This window comes from Pleurodeles waltl, chromosome 7 (genome assembly GCF_031143425.1).
Source record: "Pleurodeles waltl isolate 20211129_DDA chromosome 7, aPleWal1.hap1.20221129, whole genome shotgun sequence".
Taxonomy (NCBI): Eukaryota; Metazoa; Chordata; class Amphibia; order Caudata; family Salamandridae; genus Pleurodeles; species Pleurodeles waltl.
Genome location: NC_090446.1, coordinates 72667419 through 72685670, shown reverse-complemented (window position 1 = coordinate 72685670; position 18252 = coordinate 72667419). Strand labels below are relative to the sequence as shown.

At 44.3% G+C, this 18252-nt stretch overlaps 1 protein-coding gene across 1 annotated transcript in view; it reads left to right on the top strand.

The window, feature by feature from the left end:
- LOC138303661 (epidermal differentiation-specific protein-like) overlaps window positions 1-10175 on the top strand; it is a 51091-nt gene extending 40916 nt beyond the window's left edge. The window contains exon 3 of the mRNA XM_069242966.1: window positions 6588-10175. Coding sequence (XP_069099067.1) covers window positions 6612-7634 — 1023 coding nt within the window. The 5' untranslated portion in view covers window positions 6588-6611 and the 3' untranslated portion in view covers window positions 7635-10175. The remainder of the gene's footprint in view (window positions 1-6587) is intronic.
- Window positions 10176-18252: the final 8077 nt, after the last annotated feature.

The window sequence follows — 18252 nt, the reverse complement described above, 5'->3', positions numbered from 1 at the left end:
CCTTACCTGATGCAAAAACAATACGTATCTGTGATCACTGACAATGCTATTTGAGGGAAACCTGTCTCCATAGCCCTCAGTCTTTTGTTTCTAGCTGCCCCCCCTTTTTTTATTATTTGCCCCACAGCACCTCTAAAACTAGTAGCCATGACAGCCAATATTTGTTGTTATGATACCTTGGGGCCAGATGTAGCAAATTTAAAATTTGCGAGGTGCAAAGTGCGAGTCCCTGCGACTCGCACTTTGCACCTCGCAAATTGCTATGCAGTACGGTGTCTCAGACACCGACTGCGACTCACTATGGGGTCGCAATGACCCACCTCATGAATATTCATGAGGTGGGTCGCAAATTGCGGCCCCATAGCGAGTATAGGCACTCGCAAACATGGAGGCCTGCTGACGTCAACAGACCTCCATGTCCGTGACTGCTTTTAAATAAAGCAGTTTTTTTTTTTTTAAGTGTAGCCCGTTTTCCTTACAGGAAAACGAGCTGCACTTAAAAAAAAACCGAAACCTTTAGTTTCGGTATTTTTTCAGGGCAGGGAGTGGTCCCTTGGACCACTCCCTGCCCTGAAAAAATATTTGTGGGTCCAGTCACAAACTGGAAGGGGTCCCATGGGGACCCCTTCCAATTTGCGAGTGGGTTACCATCCACTTGAAGTGGATGGTAACTGCGATGCCATTTGCGACCGCGCACGCGGTCGCAAGTGGTATTGCATACCACTCAGACTCGCAAATAGGAAGGGAACACCCCTTCCTATTTGCGAGTCGGAAACGCATATTGCGAGTTGGTATCGACTCGCAATATGCATTTCTGCATAGCAAAGAGGCATTTGCACCTCGCAAACGGCGATTTTCGCCGTTTGCGACGTGCAAATACTTTGCTACATCTGGCCCCTTGTTTTGTCTTTTTGATAAAGAACTACGACCAAAAAAAAACACATAAGGGGACAGGAAACAGGTACACTGACTCTAGGAAAGTAGCCTCTTTCTAGCATGGTTAGCCCCACTTTTTGCCTGTTTGTCAGTGTGTTTTACTGTGTTTTACTGTGTCCACTGGGATCCTGCTAACCAGGACCCCAGTGATTATGCTCTCTCCTTTAAAACTTTTGGTAACTTTACTGTTTTCACCCCACATATTGTATACTAGTACCCCCATGTAAGTCCCTAGTACATGGTACCCAGTAACCCAGGGCATTGGGATACCAGGGGATGCCAATGGGCTGCATCATGTATTATGATACCCATAGAAAGCCCATGCAAAGTGGTCTACAGACCTGCCATTGCAGTCTGCGTGAAAGGGTGCAGGCACCCTTTCACTGCCAGCTCACTGCACCAGGTCACTGTAAGTCACCCTTATGGCAGACCCTCATAGCCCAGAGGGCAGGGTGCAAGTACCTCTGTGTGAGGGCACCTCTGCAATAGCAGAGGTGCCCCCACAAACTACAGTTCCATTGTCCTGGAGATCGTGCGTGCAGGGATGCCATTTTATGAGTGTGCTGGACATAGGTCACTACCTATGTCCAACTACATAATGGTAACTCCAAACCTGGGCATGTTTGGTATCAAACATGGCAGAATCATACCCCAGTACTTCTGCAAGTATTGCTGGTATGATTCCATGCCCTCTGGGGGCTCCTTAGAGGATCCCCAGCATTGCTACCACCAGTCTTCCGGGGTTTTCCGGGCAGCCCAAACTGCTGCTACCCCTCAAACAGGTTTCTTCCCTCCTGCTGCTTGAGCAGCTCAAGCCTAGGAAGGCAGAACAAAGGATTTCCTTTGGGAGAGGGGTGTTACACCCTCTCCCTTTGGAAATAGGTGTTACATGGGTTGGGAGGGGTAGCCTCCCCAAGCCACTGGTATGCTTTGAAGGGCACATTTTGTGCCCTCCGTGCATAAACCAGTCTACACTGGTTCAGGGACCCCCAGTCCCTGCTCTGGCACAAAACTGGACAATGGAAATAAGGGGAGTGACCACTCCCATGTCCATCACCACCCTAGGGGTGGTGCTCAGAGCTCCTCCAGAGGGTCCCTGGGTTCCGCTATCTTGATTCGAAGGTTGGCAGGGAACTCTGGGAGCATCTGAGTGGCCAGGTCAGGCAGGTGACGTCAGAGCCCCCTCTTGATAGGTGGTCACCTGGCTAGGTGACCAGTCCCCTTTTCAGGCCTATTTAGGGTCTTTCTCTGGGGTGGGTCCTCAGATTCGGCTAGCAAGATTCCAGCAGGACTCCTCTGCAACTGCCACCTCAACTTCTGACTGAAGAAACTGCAACTAGTTGACTCTGCCTGCAACATTGTTTCCACAGCTCCTTCCAGGCTCTGAAACATTTCCCTGGTTGTGCACCCTCTGAGGACAGCCCGTCTTCAGCCTGCATCAGAAGGAAGAAGGAATCTCCCTTGGAGTGAAGGAGTCCCTCCCCTGCATCTGTAGGCACCAACAGCAATGATGACTGGTTGCGTGGATCCCCCCTCCTGCTGAGCTGCGTGGATACTGCATCATGGGTGGTAGTCTGTAGTGGTCCCCTTGGTCCTCTCTACCAACTGTCCAATTTGGGTGGAGGTAAGCCTTTGCCTTCCCACACAGGACAGTACCCCCTTGCACCGCGTCTCTTGCAGCTGCAAAGGCTTGTTCGCATCTCCTCCAAGGGATCTTCAGGTGATGTGTAGCTCCAGTCCCCAGCACTCCTTCCTGCGACGCACAGCCCTCTGCATGGTTCTCCTGTGGTGTGGGATCACTTTCTGCAGTGCTGCCTGGGCACCTTCTACGTCTTCTGTGTCCTTGTGGGTGCTGTCTCTGCTCCTGTGAACTCTCTGCATCGCTGAGGGTCCCCTGTGACTTCCCCTCCTGGGTTGAGTCCTCCTGGGCCTTGCTGGTCCCCTGCAGCACCACTTTCCGCCAACCGTGAGTGAGTTTTGCCTGTGCCAAGGCTTGTTGGTGGAATCCAGATGTGCAATCTTCCATCTGGAGTGGGACATCACTTGCATCCTCTAGGAACTTGACTCCGAATCCAGGGCTGCAGTGCTGACCTTCCTTTCTTCACTGTTTACCCACTCCTGCATCCTCAGCGTGGTGGGTAGGGGCTCCTGCCCCCACTAGACTCTGCTGTGTCTTCTGTACTTGGTCCCGTCTTTACACAGGTCATCCTCTTCAGGAATCCACCATTAGTTTCTTGCAGACTTCCCTGGGTTTTGCATTTTTCTTCTTTTCTTCTTTTTGGGTGGTTTGGAGAAAATCCAGTGATTTACTCCTGCATTCCTGGTCGCTGGGGGGTATTGTAGTACTTACCTTTGTGGTATTCTGGTCACCTCAGCTACCCTTCGCACTCTTTACTTATCTAGGTGGGGGTCCTGCCTTTTCATTCAATTTTTTTTAGCGTATGGTTTGGGCTCCCCCTAATGTCACTATTCTATACTGTGTTTTGCACTGTTTTCTAACTATCCTTATGCCTATTTCTGACTGCTAGTGTACATAACTTGTGTGTTACTTACCCCCAAGGGAATATTGCCTCTTTAGTCATTTTTGGTATTGTGTTACTCTAATAAAGTACCTTTATTTTCGTAACACCAAGTGTTTTCTTTCACGTGTGTTAATGCTGTGTGACTACAGTGGTATTGCATGAGCTTTCTATGTCTCCTAGATAAGCTTTGGCTGCTCATCCACAGCTACCTCTAGAGAGCCTGGCTTCTAGACACTGACTACACTACAGGAGTAAGGGATACCTGTACCTGGTATAAGGTGTAAGTACATCAGGTACCCACCACACACCAGGCCAGCCTCCTACACTGACCCAATAGGATACATAGAGGAGTCCTTTAGAGACCCCTTTTGGGCAACAAATTGCCTAATTTTTTTGTTGTCTGATCCTTGGATCCACGCAGTGGAGCCGTGGTTCCAGAGAAATATTATATTGAAAAAAAACACCTACTACGTGCAACCTCATACTGCGCACAGCTGAAGTCCATGTGCTGCTTAGGTTTGGGTGCATGCAGGAGGGTTGGCAGGTGGGCCCGCTGCGCATGCCGAAGGCTTCGGCGGCGCCTGTTATATTTACATGTGTGCTTGTCAAAATAACCATAGAAATTCTCAGTAAAAACCAAAGGTTACATAGATGTTACAGTTAGGTTCTGAATTTGCTCAAACAAAACTATAGAAATTTAGCAGTTACAGCTATGGTTAACCCAAGTAACTATAACTCACGCCCTTAGGTAACTAAATCTCACCCCTTCACCATGCACAGAAAATTACTCCAGATATTACTGTATATCATTGATCACACTTTCTATCGCATCATTGATATTATTACTGCAACATTAGAAACAAAAATTATTGATGGGAAAACTGTGCATGGCAGGGGCGCAAGTGATAGTTACCTTAGGGCGCAAGTTGTAGTTACTTGAGTTAACGATAACTATAGTGAATTTCTATGGTTTTGGGCGAGTTAATTCAGAACCTAACTATAACATCCTTGTAACCTTTGTTACAGAGATGTTATTATTTTATATATATATATATATATATATATATATATATATATATATATATATATATATATATATATATAAATATATATAGAGAGAGAGAGAGAGAGAGAAAGAGAGAGAGAGAGAGGGAGAGAAAGAGAGATAGAGTGTGTGAGAGAGAGAAGGAGACTGTAAAGGTAGATAGATGTGGAGTCTGATGTTGAAAATCTGCATTACTTACCTGTCAATGTGTTGGTCCTCGATATTACACATTATTGTGGTAGCTGGATATTATATACTTGATATTCTGGATCTACATCCATGTTTGCCATGCAACAGAGTGCGGTGCTTTGGATCCCACTTTTCTTTTAACAAAATCTGGACAGGAAGTGTGGATCCACTGTCTCAAACTGTAGTTCTTTCTTAGTGTGTCTTTTCTTTTAAGTGTCCTTTTCAGGCTATTACCTATACAAGCCTTTCTGAAGAGTGAGGGATCTCACTGTAGGGTTGTCTCCATCCTGGGGCACCTACAACAGATGCACAAAAAGGTGTAGGGTTTCTGCACCTTAATGCCACCTGCCCATCTAAAGCATTATTCAGGGAAAGACAATTGGGTAGGCTTAACCTAGATACTTCATCACCTTTTACCCAGAATCCGCAGTTCCAGCCCTCACACCTACCATCAACCAAATGGCAGGATTCTGAAGGCTAAACAGCAGCAGCATCTAGCTATCCAAAAGACCTCATGGGACATCTAAAGGAGCGCTGTCTCCACACCCTTCTTCACTGTCGAGGCCTTATCATTCCAGCTGCAGGAATATAAGCTATACACTTCCACTGTCCTGGGGCGCAGTTGTCACCTTCCATCTTGTGCAAGGCCAGGCCGGGGTTATTCAAAAGGATTCCACTGACCTCTTATACTCTAGCTCACTCACATTCAACATGCGTGTGCTATGTTAGTTTCACACACCAACAAGCGGGATGTTAACGCAAGTCCTTGCAATTTTTTTGTTAAATCCGGCATCATACTCATATTTCCTTTCACAAAAAAAAAAAAGCAATCACTGGGGGATGGGTGGATTGATGGGTGAGCTGAAGGGACGGAGGGATGGGTGGACGAGAATAAAGGAGAGAATGAAAGAGGGGCAATAGCCAAGGTGGAGGAGGGAAGAGGTTAGTGACTAGGTAGGTTAGGAAGGTGGTGGAGGAGAGTTCGAGGGCCAATGAATGCATGTGTTTGTTTCCATCTCCCTAGTGAACGTTGGAGACTGAGCAAGTGTGAGCTAGATTGGGTGAGGTGGACGGCTCCAAAGTGCAGCTTAGTCACCTGACCTCAAGGCAGTGTTAATCTAACACCCTGGCTGAGAACCTGCAAAACCGAATTACACACAGATATTGGCAATGTGGCACAGTTCACGATCACAACCCAAGGCAGACGCCGGTTTTATTCTCAAATTGCTAGAGCAATAAGCAGTTGATGGAAGCAAATCCTGGGATACCGTCTTTGACAATTGTCACATGTTCAAAAGTAATTTTACGAAATCAGCAAAGTTGGTCGTTTTGTGGAAATAAAGTGTATGGATGAAAACACTGTAAGAACATACAGTTATACGTGAGCGAAAATTAAGTTGAAAGCTTGGGCAAGGTATTATGCTGGTGCAGGGCAAGTCTTCTCCCAAACACAACTAGGAGCTATATTTGGATGTGATCAATGTTTTAAAAGGAACACTTTCTTCTGTTACACATCTACATTTGACGATTTGGGTTTAACTAGCGTTAAATTCCAGGAGTGCACGTTTAGGAATTTTCCAGTGGTCTTGTCACTTTAAAATTGATGCCACATATGGATCTTGTCCTATCCTGCCACTTCATCATACTATTCCTTATGGGCTCTTTGTAGCCAACATGTTTAATAAACCCTGAGCCATCTAGTTAAACTGTTAAAGAAAACAACTTTATGTGTGAGGGCTTTCACTTATTAGGAAAGTAGTCTGAAAAGCTATTGTCTAAACAAAAACATTAAAATATGCCTTCTTTCCGCTTAAAAGAGAGGACCAAGTGCTGTGACTTTTCACACAATCATGCATGATGGTTCTCCACTGACTATTTGTTGTTTTATATTACAGGGTCAGCTACAGAAAACACATTGAATGATGACCATGAACACCATCACTGTCTATGAACATCCCAATTTCCAGGGACTACGTAGGACATATCGGGCAGATGTTCCTAATCTTGCAGATGAGAACTTCGGAGACTGCATCTCATCTATGAAGGTGGTGGGGCAGCCATGGCTAATATACGAGCATCCAAACTACCAGGGATGGTGCATTGCCCTGGAGGAGGGCGACCACCCTGCCACTGAAATAAATGACAAGGCATCTTCTCTGAAGCTGATCACTGAAGACCTGACCAATCCAAAGATCACAGTCTATGAGCATCCCAATGCCTCTGGTAATCAAACAGTTCTGACTCAAGAGACCAATCTAATATTTGGAAACATGGGTGATAAGATATCTTCTCACAGAGTCCAGAAAGGAACATGGCTTTTATACGAGCATCCAAATAGAGGGGGGAGGTTTATTGTAGCCAAGACTGGTGAATATCTGGCAAACTACTGTGACGTTGGTATGAACGATCAAGTCTCCCACGTCTATCCTCTACGCCCCGGAAAAGAGTCTGTGATCGCCACACTTCTGTGGGATAAGAAAAAGATAGAGAGTGAAAAGAACATCCAGGTAGATCAGTATGTTTACATCAACAACACAGACATCGAGCAGGAGTACACTGCTACTTCTTGCAAAGAGTATGAGAAATATGTCTCCCATAGCTTTGAATTCAGCAATGAGACATCAATCAAGGTGGGTCTCTCATTTGCCTTGAAAGGAGTAGTCAATATTGAGGCAGAGGCGTCCAATACCTTTAAAGTGAAGAAGGATCAGGCTGAGTCATTCACCACGAGGAAAAAGGCAGAGTTAAGTTTGCCGGTGAAGGTACCGCCACGCACAAAAACGACCATCAGTTTCATGTGCAAGGAGATTATGTTCTCAGTACCAGTGGAGCTAAAAATCTTACGGGGTAGTAAGACTGTGATTGAATATGGCACATACCACTGCGAGTCTGGCACAGACATCAGTATTGATTTGCAATCTGACACCATTGGTAAATTGTAGTACGAGCCACATGTCTTGGTAGGGGCTGTGCCTCAACATTGATTTGCTATCATTTGAATGAGTGCTTTTCTTAAAACTGAAAAATCTTCGAATGTTTTTTTTTTAGAACTTCCATTTTCACACACTATTGCCCGTATTTATACTCTGTTTGCTCCATCTTTGCGTCATTGTTTTACACAAATGTGGCACAAACTTACAAAATATAATTATATTTTATAAGTTTGCAGTGCTTTTGCATCAAAATATGGCACTAAGGCGGCGCAAACAGAGTATAAATACGGGCCTACATTTCACAAGATATCCTTAGCCAGCAGGCTGTCATCCTGGGACCCAGCTGAAGCTGAATGCCATCTAAATGGGTTTTCCTGTAGCTTAGCAATGTACGTTGACCTCTTACCAATCAATCAATGCCAAATTTGGAATGGATAACTGGTTGTCTTGGCTACATAGCAATGTAACTGTTACCTCGAGTTAGAGAGGCAAGGCGATGCTCTAACCACTCAATGGATGTCACCGAGGCACTGGTGTACGACTGTATGCGTTATGACTTCAGCCACTGCTGTACTGTGATTGGCCAGTGTGCATATCTGCTGCACTTCAAGCTCTCTGTTCTCTTCAAGTGCTTGGCGACAATTATTCATTTGTGTCTGCACGTGACAATGCTTCAGCTATTGCTGGACCCTACCGTCATATTTATGTTTACATCTGCACCAGACTGCTAAGACTATACTCTGGACACTTTGGGCCTGATTTATACTTTTTTAGTGCTGCATTTGTGTCATTTTTTGACGCAAGAGTGGCGCAAACTTACAAAATCGAACTGAATTTTGTAAGGTTGAGCAACTTTTGCATCAAAAAATGACACACATGCAGTGCTAAAAAAGTATAAATATGGGCCTTTGTATCACTGCAGGAACAATGTCTGCTTTGTAAAAAACCTAAGAGAATTCCACACTGTGGGCCCTACGTATCAAGTAGTTGTGTGGCACTTGCACCACGCAGTGGGTGCATGCGCAAAACAGCTACTAAATGCGATTTATCAAGCCATGCAAGGCCACCTTGTGTGGTGAGTTGCTTGATAAATATAAACTAATGCAGTGCAGCACAAATCACTGCACTGCGTTACTCTTCCCCAGGGAGGCGCTCCATGTGTGGTGCCTGGGTGTTCCCACACAACTCCCACGGATGCTATCGTGTTCCCAGATTTACCATAAGTGGTAGACCTGGGAATGCGCCAGAACTGTTACTCCTCCACAGGTGAGGTGTGAAAAGGAGTGATATGTTTATTTCTCCTTGTTTTTAGCCTCTTTCTATTTGGTCTCCATTCTGCAGCTCACATAGAAAGAGGAATATGCCTCAGGGGATTGTTGTTGTACAGGAAGTTGCTGTTGCTGCCACTCAGTCATCACTGATTTGCATCACATGCTTTGGTCATGCTCGACCCTTTCTGCATATTGGGCTCAGATATACAAGGTTCTATGTGAAGTCACTGAACTGCCTGCCATATATACATGAGAGGTCTGTGCCCTGATCATTTCAGGGGCAGAAAACCCTGCAGCTCCTGGACACACTTCACCAGTTTGGCTTTCACTTTGAGCATGCACTTGAGGGCATCACGAGTGCCACCGATTACAGCATGGCGGGGGCTATGTCTAAATGGGAGAGGGAAAAGGATGCTGTCCTTCATCACGAGGAGGCCCTCCAGGTCCATAAATACTCTCTGCCTGCTGCCTGGGATACCCTCCTAGAACAGTTCAAGCAGTGCACCAAGGCTGTTGTCTTGAACCCATGACCATGTAAGGGCCCTGCATACTTTTCCTCTTACACAGCCAAACTATGACCTGATTGTCTGACCCACCCTCCGGTATTCTGTATTTCTTTTTCTACTCAGGTATCCTCTCACCTTTGCACTCGTCAGCCTAGACTCCAGGCTACCTTTCTCGGCTGTGCCCCTACCCAAACCCCCAGTGCTCCTGCCCCCCATGTTTACCCTAAGTTTAAAGGCATCAACAGCTTGCAGGAGGACAATCCTAACCATACATGATCAATGAGAGCAAACACTCTAGTGGTCCCTAGATAGGAGTCCACTTACATGATGTCACAAGATAGCAACAACTATGTACTAACGCCAATGTTCTTCATTTGTACTCTGTTGTGCTTCAGTACCGTGTTAACTACCCCCAACTAGGGGACCTTTATTGCTGTAACCTTATGTTTATTTGCAAAATCCAATACAAACATTTTAAAAATGAATAGTTGTGGTGCAGAATCGCCTGCATGACTTTATTCCCAGGTGCTATTACAACTGCCACACCATTGATAGCTATGACCCTGAAAGGAGAAAAATGTATGTGTCGCCATACTGGATTTTAGATTCCTTTTACAACATTCTTTTCTCATTATATGACAACTTTGTTGGTGTAAGTAGAATATCTATGTGTTTTTTTAATCGAAAAAAATAATTTGAACTGCTGATTTCTTATCAAACTCTCCATGAGATAAAATTAATAAAGTTAACTTTTGTGTCTGTGTATGAATTACCGACTACTTTTGGCTGTGTGGTTTTCTTCAGTATGGGAAACGAGTCAATGATCAGTTGTTTGCCTTTCCTGTATTTATGTTTGTGTCTTGTCAAGAACAAATAGATATATGTTCTCAGCAGTTCAAACATGCATTTTTGTGATCATTTTATTTGCAATGCAAAACCGTAATTGTTACCAAAGCAGCACCAATATAATACATTTTACCAAAGCACCAAAGGTAGCAGAAGTGACATCAGCTATTTTGACGCCTTTCCCCATTAAATCAGAAGAAATTACGCCATATGACCTTTGACCTGATGACCTCACATGAAATTGCTGTCTGCCGAGAGGAACAGTGGTGTAACTGAACTTGAGGCACCCCCCCCCCCCCGAAAAAACAAGGAGGCGCCCCCCCTCGCACTCTGGACCCAGGCAGGTCTCAGGCCCTCCACCCTCACCCCACCCCGCACCACGTAAGAGGAGCAGTTGCCCAACTCACACCAGATGAACTTGCTAGGTGGCCATAAAACCAAAGTAACACTATGAGAACAGTCCAGCCCAAACTGCCAGGTCCTCCATGGACTGGAAACAAGCACCCTGGGACCTGTTTCAGGTATCATCCCCCTTCATCTAGGCTAGCTTGAATCCAGTGGCACAGTGAGCCAAGGACCCACATCTGGGCATACCCTGGCCACTTAGGGCAACTTTAGCAACACAAAAGAATGATGGACAGAGTGTTGAAACTTTTCAAACACTCACCCCCCCAGTCACAGACCTGGATTTAATCCATCGTTTATTTGCTCACCACGCTACCCCGGGCTGTACCCAGCCATATACAAATCAATATTGACTCTGCTCCCTAGTGGAACAGTCCAGCCTGAACTGTCAGGCCAAGTCCTTCATAACGATAGACTAAACCCAGATCTGTGACTGGAGGTGAGTGTTTGAAAAGTTTCAACACTCCGTTCATTATTTTATTTTGTTTTGTGATATTGCTTTGTGGGCCCTAAGTGGCTAGGGTAAGGCCAGATGTGGGTCCCTTGCTCGCAGCACCACTAGATTCAAGTTAGCCTGGATGATGAAGGGTAATACCCTGGAACCGGTCCCAGGATGCTTGTTTCTGGTCCAGGGAGCACCTGGCCTAGTAGCTCAGACTGGACTGTTCCCATTGGGAACAGGGGAAAGACTGATTTGCATATGGCTGTGTCCTAACTGGGGCGAGCAAAATAACGATGGATTAGGCCCAGATCTGTGACTGGGGGTGAGTGTTTGAAAAGTTTCAACACTCCGTCCATCATTTTATTTTGTTTTGTGATGTTGCCAGGAAGCCAAAGTATCTAGTCTGGTGATAACATGTGTAATTTAGTTATTGCATTTTTAAATGTAAGAAGTACTAAAGACATTGACAGGTGTTTGTCATGATTTGGTTACACATACATGGAATACGTTTGGAACTTATAAACTGTATTCCACAAACTGAGTTACCCCCAGTGCACATTATGTAACAGCACGGGTACTTGATGACTGAGGTGCTGAGTCTTCCCCCTAGGAGGTACTACTATGAATGAATGCATATTAAGTACCAAACCCCGATGTACAAAATATCTTGACAATACATCACAATTCTGCACTCGGTATAATTTAGAAAAACAATACAATGACTTAGATGGAATAATTGTAATGATGCACTTAAATGAAACAAAAGCAAAAAGATAACAGTACCACAAATATTATAAATAAAGATAATTTGGTATCACAATATCATGGGATTCATGATATTAGAAAGTTCAACAAGGTATAATAAGAAAAACATGTTCAGTGTTCCAGTGCATAGAACTAAGGATAGTACTCTCAAAGAACAGTCTTGTTCAATGATGATCATACACAGGTAGTATTACTTAACTTATTTTGCCGTGTGCCACTATAGTCCGCAGTGCTTCAATCCCACAAGGACTCGAAATCATCATCAAGATGAAATGATGTCATTGGCACCCAGAATACCTTAAGATACCAATACGGATAAAAATGAGGGCCATTGCTTGATGAAACCATCCAATTAGTGGGCTAGTTTGTTTTATAGTTTACATAGTAGCAAGTAACTACCATAACACTTTTCTACCTATTTTATACAGTTAGGGTCCAGCTAATGGGTGTAATAGTTGTAAAAACGCAGGTGCTACTGATGCATCATAGGTTTATTGAGGTATTGAAGATGTTATAAATGTTTGCATTGAAGAGTCACCCTGTGTGCAGGTGACAGTTGACAACTTGTGTCCATTATGTTCCATACAAGTTTTTAGGTTCTGTAGAAAATGTTTGCAACAGAGCAAATATTCTACAAATAACATATTAAGTAATGTAAGCACCTGTGAGCTATTATACTGAATTGTATCAGCATGACAATTGCTACATAGCACAGAAGACTGTAGGCACCAGTTATTAAGCTATGTGCATGTAACTGTACATTTTAAGTGAGCTGCTCTTTGGAGGAGAGTTCACTGTTCTTAGTAGCTACTTTTCAGGACTATGTGGTATCTTTTGAATGAGAGTTTCACTGTCTGCAAACAGTATTGCACAGAGCAAATGCCCTCCGTAGAGTAAACAGTGTTAACTGTATTCACTTTTTTACTTATATCTACTTAATTTCTCAATGTACATTCAGCGACTGTCAAGGGATTTATACAGGTAAAGAGCGTCTGTAGTACAGCATTAGTTATGGGTTTGAGTTTCTCGAGGAAATTGTTTTTCCCAGTGCAGTAGTATACAGATTAAACACCATGTGCAGGATAGGTTACCCTTTCATGTGTGGGTAAAGGTCAACATGAACTCAGGTACCCATGAAGAGCATTGTATAGGGTCAATGATGCACATTACTTCACCTTTGGGGGTTGTATGTATGGTAACAGTAAGGACAACACATTATTTTGAGCTGTTTTGCCCTTACTTTAATAGCTCTAATGGTATACCCATTTAAATCGCAATGTGTACAAAAGAAGCTTGGATGATATCATCAGTGATGCCATCAAAGATGTCATTTGAGATGTCAGGAGTGATGTCATAAATTAAGTCATAGAACATCCCATAAGTGCTGTGATATGTGAGGTCACATGCAGCGCATGGCGGGTGCAAGTTATAGTTAGTGTACTGCTGAAGGTATGTGTTTTTTTGGTTCAAACATTAATGTTGCCACAGAGAAATTCACCTAACTATGAAGTTAATTTTGCCTTTTTTGTTTTCCAGTGAACTTCTATGTATATTAAAGTAGATTTATTACATTTTATGTGTGTAGAATGCATAAGTAATATATTGTGTGTACTGACATTATTTTGAAAGGGAATGGCTTTTGTATAGTAACATAACAAGAGAGGGCACAGTTTGCAAAATGATTCTGAAAATGAGGTCTGACTATCAAACAGAATTGTACAACATTATTTCAGTTGAGAGTGTCCATCTCCTTAATTCTTGTAACTCTCATATTGAGAGATCTTCCCATCTAGTTAATTAATACTCTAATACCTCACTTTTCATAGGCTTTGTATGTATTTTTATATTAAATTTATAATTATAATTCATAAGGAGATTGATCTGTTGTTCCAATGATGTATAGCATTAGGTTTTGCAATGTAAATCTATTTTTATGGTGTATGTTTTCTCTTCGAAGTGCCTCGCGAGCCGCTGGCAGGAAACTCGAGCGGCATCGTAGACTTTTCAATTTAAAGTATTTTATATAGTTCTTTTTTCATGTGTTAGTTATTATTTAATGCTAGTCTATAATAAGAGAGTCATCAAAATATGTTTGTAACATTTATTTTATTTTTTACAAAGTGATGACTCTCACAAGATTCTAGCAGGATTGTAAAACACCTTGTGGCAGGCCCAGTAATTTTCCTTGCAGATCTCACAAGATGATTGCGGGATTGATTGAATGAGCCTCGTGTGGCATGCTTCTCTTCATGAAACTTGAATGCTACCTTTACGAGTCACTCATAGGATCACAATGGAACTGTAGGAAAATGCTAGTATTTAGGGGAGACTACCTTCTCAACTGAGAACTCTCTCTTCAATATTAGGTGTGTATACTAGGATGTGAGGAGGGTCTACCGTCTCTTTTCAAAACTCTCACTCGAATAACAAGTATACATGGTGGGGTGTGTAGAGGGACTGGCCTCTCTGCTGAGATCCCTCTCTTGGATAACAGCTGTACATAGTAGGGTCAAGGGAGAGACTAGTCTCTCCACTAAGACCTCTCTCCACGCCTACTTGTGTACATAGTAGGGTACAGTGAGGGAGTGTTTTTTACATCAGATATCTTGCACAGATGAATGGGTGTGTGTAGTAGGTTGTGTGAATGGATTGGCCTCTCCTTTCAGACCTTTCTCTCAGGTGACAGGTGTCAATAGTATGGTGGGTGGATAGACTGGCTTCTCCTTCCAGACTTGCTCTCAGATGACAGGTGTCCGTGATAGGGTCTGTGGATGCACTAGCGTCTCATTTAAGACCTCTCTCTCAAATAATGGCTGTGCTTAAAAATGTGTGTGGAGCAATTGGCCTCTCTTTTCAGACCTCTCTCTCAAATGATGGGTGTGCATAATAGGATGTGTGGGGATGGACTAACCTCTCCTTTCAGGTGATGGGTCTATTTAGTGGGTTGTGTGGAATGAATGAGTTCTTCTTTGAGACGTGTCTCTCTGAATAAATATGCCCATAGTAGGGTGTGTAGATGCACTGGCCTCTTCTTTGAGAACTCCCTCCCAATGATAGTAGTGAGTGGGGAGAGACAGGCCTCTCCTTTCACACCTCTCTCACAGATGACAGGTGTGTGTAGTAGTGTGTATGGGGAACAGCTGGCCTTTCATTTGATGACCTATCTTTTGGATGACAGGTGTGCGTAGTAGTGTATGGGGAGGGACTGGCCTCTCCTTTCTGACCCCTCTCTCACATTACACATGTGTGTAGTAATGTGTGTGGGTGGAAGGGCATCTACTTCGAGGCCACTCTTTTAGGTGACGTGTGCACAGTGTGGTGTAATGGGAGTGGCTAGCCTCCACTTTGAGACCTGTGTCTCAAATGACAATGTGCGTGGTAGTGAGTGAGGAAGGGCTGGCCTCTCCTTTTGGACCTCTCTCTTAAATCACAGGTTTGCATATAAGGGTGTGTGGGAATGGGCCAACCTCTGCTTTTAGACCTCGCTCTCAGATGATGGGTGTGCCTAGTAGGTTGTATGGGGTATGACTGGCCTTTCCTTTGACAACTCTCCCTCAAATGACAAGTGTGCATAGTAGTGACTGGGACGGGACTGGCCTCTTCTGTCAGAACTCTCTAACCAATGACAGGTGTCCGTAGTAGGTTGTGGGGAATGGACTAACCTCTCTTTCTAGACTGCTCTCTCAGATGATGGGTGTGCATAGCAGGGCATATGCAGAATGACTGGCTTCTTCTTTGAGATATATCATTACAAAGGTGTGCATAGTAGGGAGTATGGGGAGTGACTAGACTCTTCTTTGAGACCTCTCTCTCCTATGACAGTTGTGTGAGCAATAGGGAGCATGGGGAGTGACTGATCAATACTTTCAGACCTCTTACGGAGATGATGGGTGTGCCTAGTACTGTGCGTCCGAAGTGACTGGTAGCTCCTTTGAGACCTCTCTCTCAAATGAAGGGAGTGCATAGTAGGGTGTGTGAGGATGGTCTTACTGCTCCTTTCAGATCTCTCCCGCAGATGACAGGTGTGCACAGTAGGGTCTATGGGGAGTGGGCCTCTCCTCTGAGATATCTCCCTAAAATGACAAGTGTCTATAGTAGTGTGTGGGGATGGACTAACCTCTCCTTTCAGACCTCTTTCTCAGATGACAGGTGTGCGTAGGAGGGTGCATATGGAGTGATTGGTCTCTCCTTTCAGAACTCCCATATAAAGGGTGTGCATGGTAGTGTGTATGGGAAATGACAGGCCTCTTCTTTGAGACTTCTCTCTCAGATGAATGGTATACGTAGAAGTCTGTGGGGAGGGACTCAGCTCTTCTTTCAGACCTCTCACAAGATGGATATGCATAGTAGTGTGTGGGAAAAGCCTAGCCTTCCCTTTAAGATGTCTTTCTCAGATGATAGATGTACATAGTAGTGTTTGAGGAGGGACTAACCACTCCTTTTAGACCTCTCTCTCAGATGATAGATGTGTGTGGCAGAGTGTGTAGATGCACTGGCCTCTCCTTTAGGAACTCTCTCCCTTATGATGGGTGTGCCTAGTACTGAGGGGGGAGGGACTGCCTCTCCTTTGAGACCTCTCTCTCAGATGACAGGTGTGTGTAGTAATGTGTGGGGAGAGACTGGCCTCTCCTTTCAGACAACTGTCTCAGATTGTGCATATTAGCAGGGTGTGTAGATGAACCGCCCTCTACTTTGAAACCTCTCTTTCAGATGACGTGTGCATAGTATGGTGTATGGGTAAGTGACTGGCCTCTCCATTGCGACCTGTGTTTGAAATGACAGGTGTGCATAGCAGTGCCTGGGGAGGGACTGGCCTTTCCTTTCAGAACTTTCACACAAATAACAGTTGTGCATGGTACGGTGTGTGAGGGTGGACTAACCTCCCCTTTTAGACCCCTGCCTCAGATGACAGGTGTGCGTAGTAGGGTTTGTGGGGATTGACTGCCCTCTCTTTTGAGAAATCTGTCTCAAATGACAGGTGTGCACAACAGTGAGTGGGAAGTGACTAGCCTCTTATTGCAAGACTCTCTCAAACGATGGCTGTGCATAGCAGTCAGTGGGGAGCCAATGGGTTCTTCTTTCTGAACTTCCTCTCAAATGACAGGAGTGCAAAGTAGGGTGTGTGAGGATGGACTAACCTCCCCTTTCAGACATCTCCCTCAGATGGCAAGTTTGCATTGTAGGGAGTATGGGGAGTGACTGATCTCTATTTTAGGCCTCTTGAGAGATGATGGGTGTGCCTAGTAGAGTATGTGCAGAGTGGCTGGCCTCTCCTTTGAGACTACTATCGCAATTGATGGGTGTTTGTAGTAGTATATGGGGTATGTGGTTTATTGGCATATAAGAATCGAGACTGAGTATGCCATCACTCCCAACTTCAATCACGGGGGCCTCACGTCAGTCTATGGCTGAAGTTGGGCTGTGCTTTTGATCCCTTCTATGGGCACAAGAACGCTGGGCCATTGTGGTATTATTTCTCTCTTGGGCAAACAGGTTTATCAGTGATTGGGGAAGTTTGTGGGCAAGTGTCACTTGGGATGAGGCACCAGGTCTCACTCTTTCATCGAGTGCCAAAAGGCCCTTAGCTAGACTCTGACTGGTCAATTTTATCCCTATAAGATCTGTTGTTAATCCTATTCTTGTGAGTCTCTGTGTGATAACTATATCATCCCTTATAATGGACCTACACTTCTTTGTCCCTCTTATCCAATGGATAACTTTATTATTGAGAGATTCCCCTTGCTCTAATTGACCATTACTTAGTTTAGGAACATTTATCATGTAAATATCATAGTCACTATGCCTAATCTGACTTTGGGGGATATTTCCTGAGAAGCGTTTGGAGCTTTTATCTAGGGGTCCTTCTCTGTGCATCTTACAGTTAGCCCCTTTGTCCAAACATTTATCACATTTGTTAGGGGCGCACACTACAGGAAGTACACTATTGCCCCCGTGAGTGATCTGGGTTACTATTTCAGCCCTTTGACCCCTACACCTCTTTGTCATGAGTGTCTCAGGTATTAAAACTGGCTTTGCCAAGGAGTTAGGGTCAGATTTTTGTGATGACTTCCTTATGTCCCCGATTACCAGAAATATACCGTCCAGCTTCTCATATATCATGTGGGTAAAAGATGTAAGATGCTCTCTAAGACTTAAAATTTCAGCTCTTATCTGTACTAACTGTGAGTCAGCCGGATGTTCCTTCTGAGTGATTGAAACTGGTGTTGGCTCCTCAGTTCCCCTTGGCATGGTTCTCTCTAATTCAGATGGCAATAGTAGAGCAAGGGGTAAGAAGCGGTTATTACAATTTGGCAGGGGGGATGCACCATCTTGCTGACTAGGCAGGTTTGATTTAGGGCTCTCTATTGGATTATAAAAAATTTCTGTCTTAT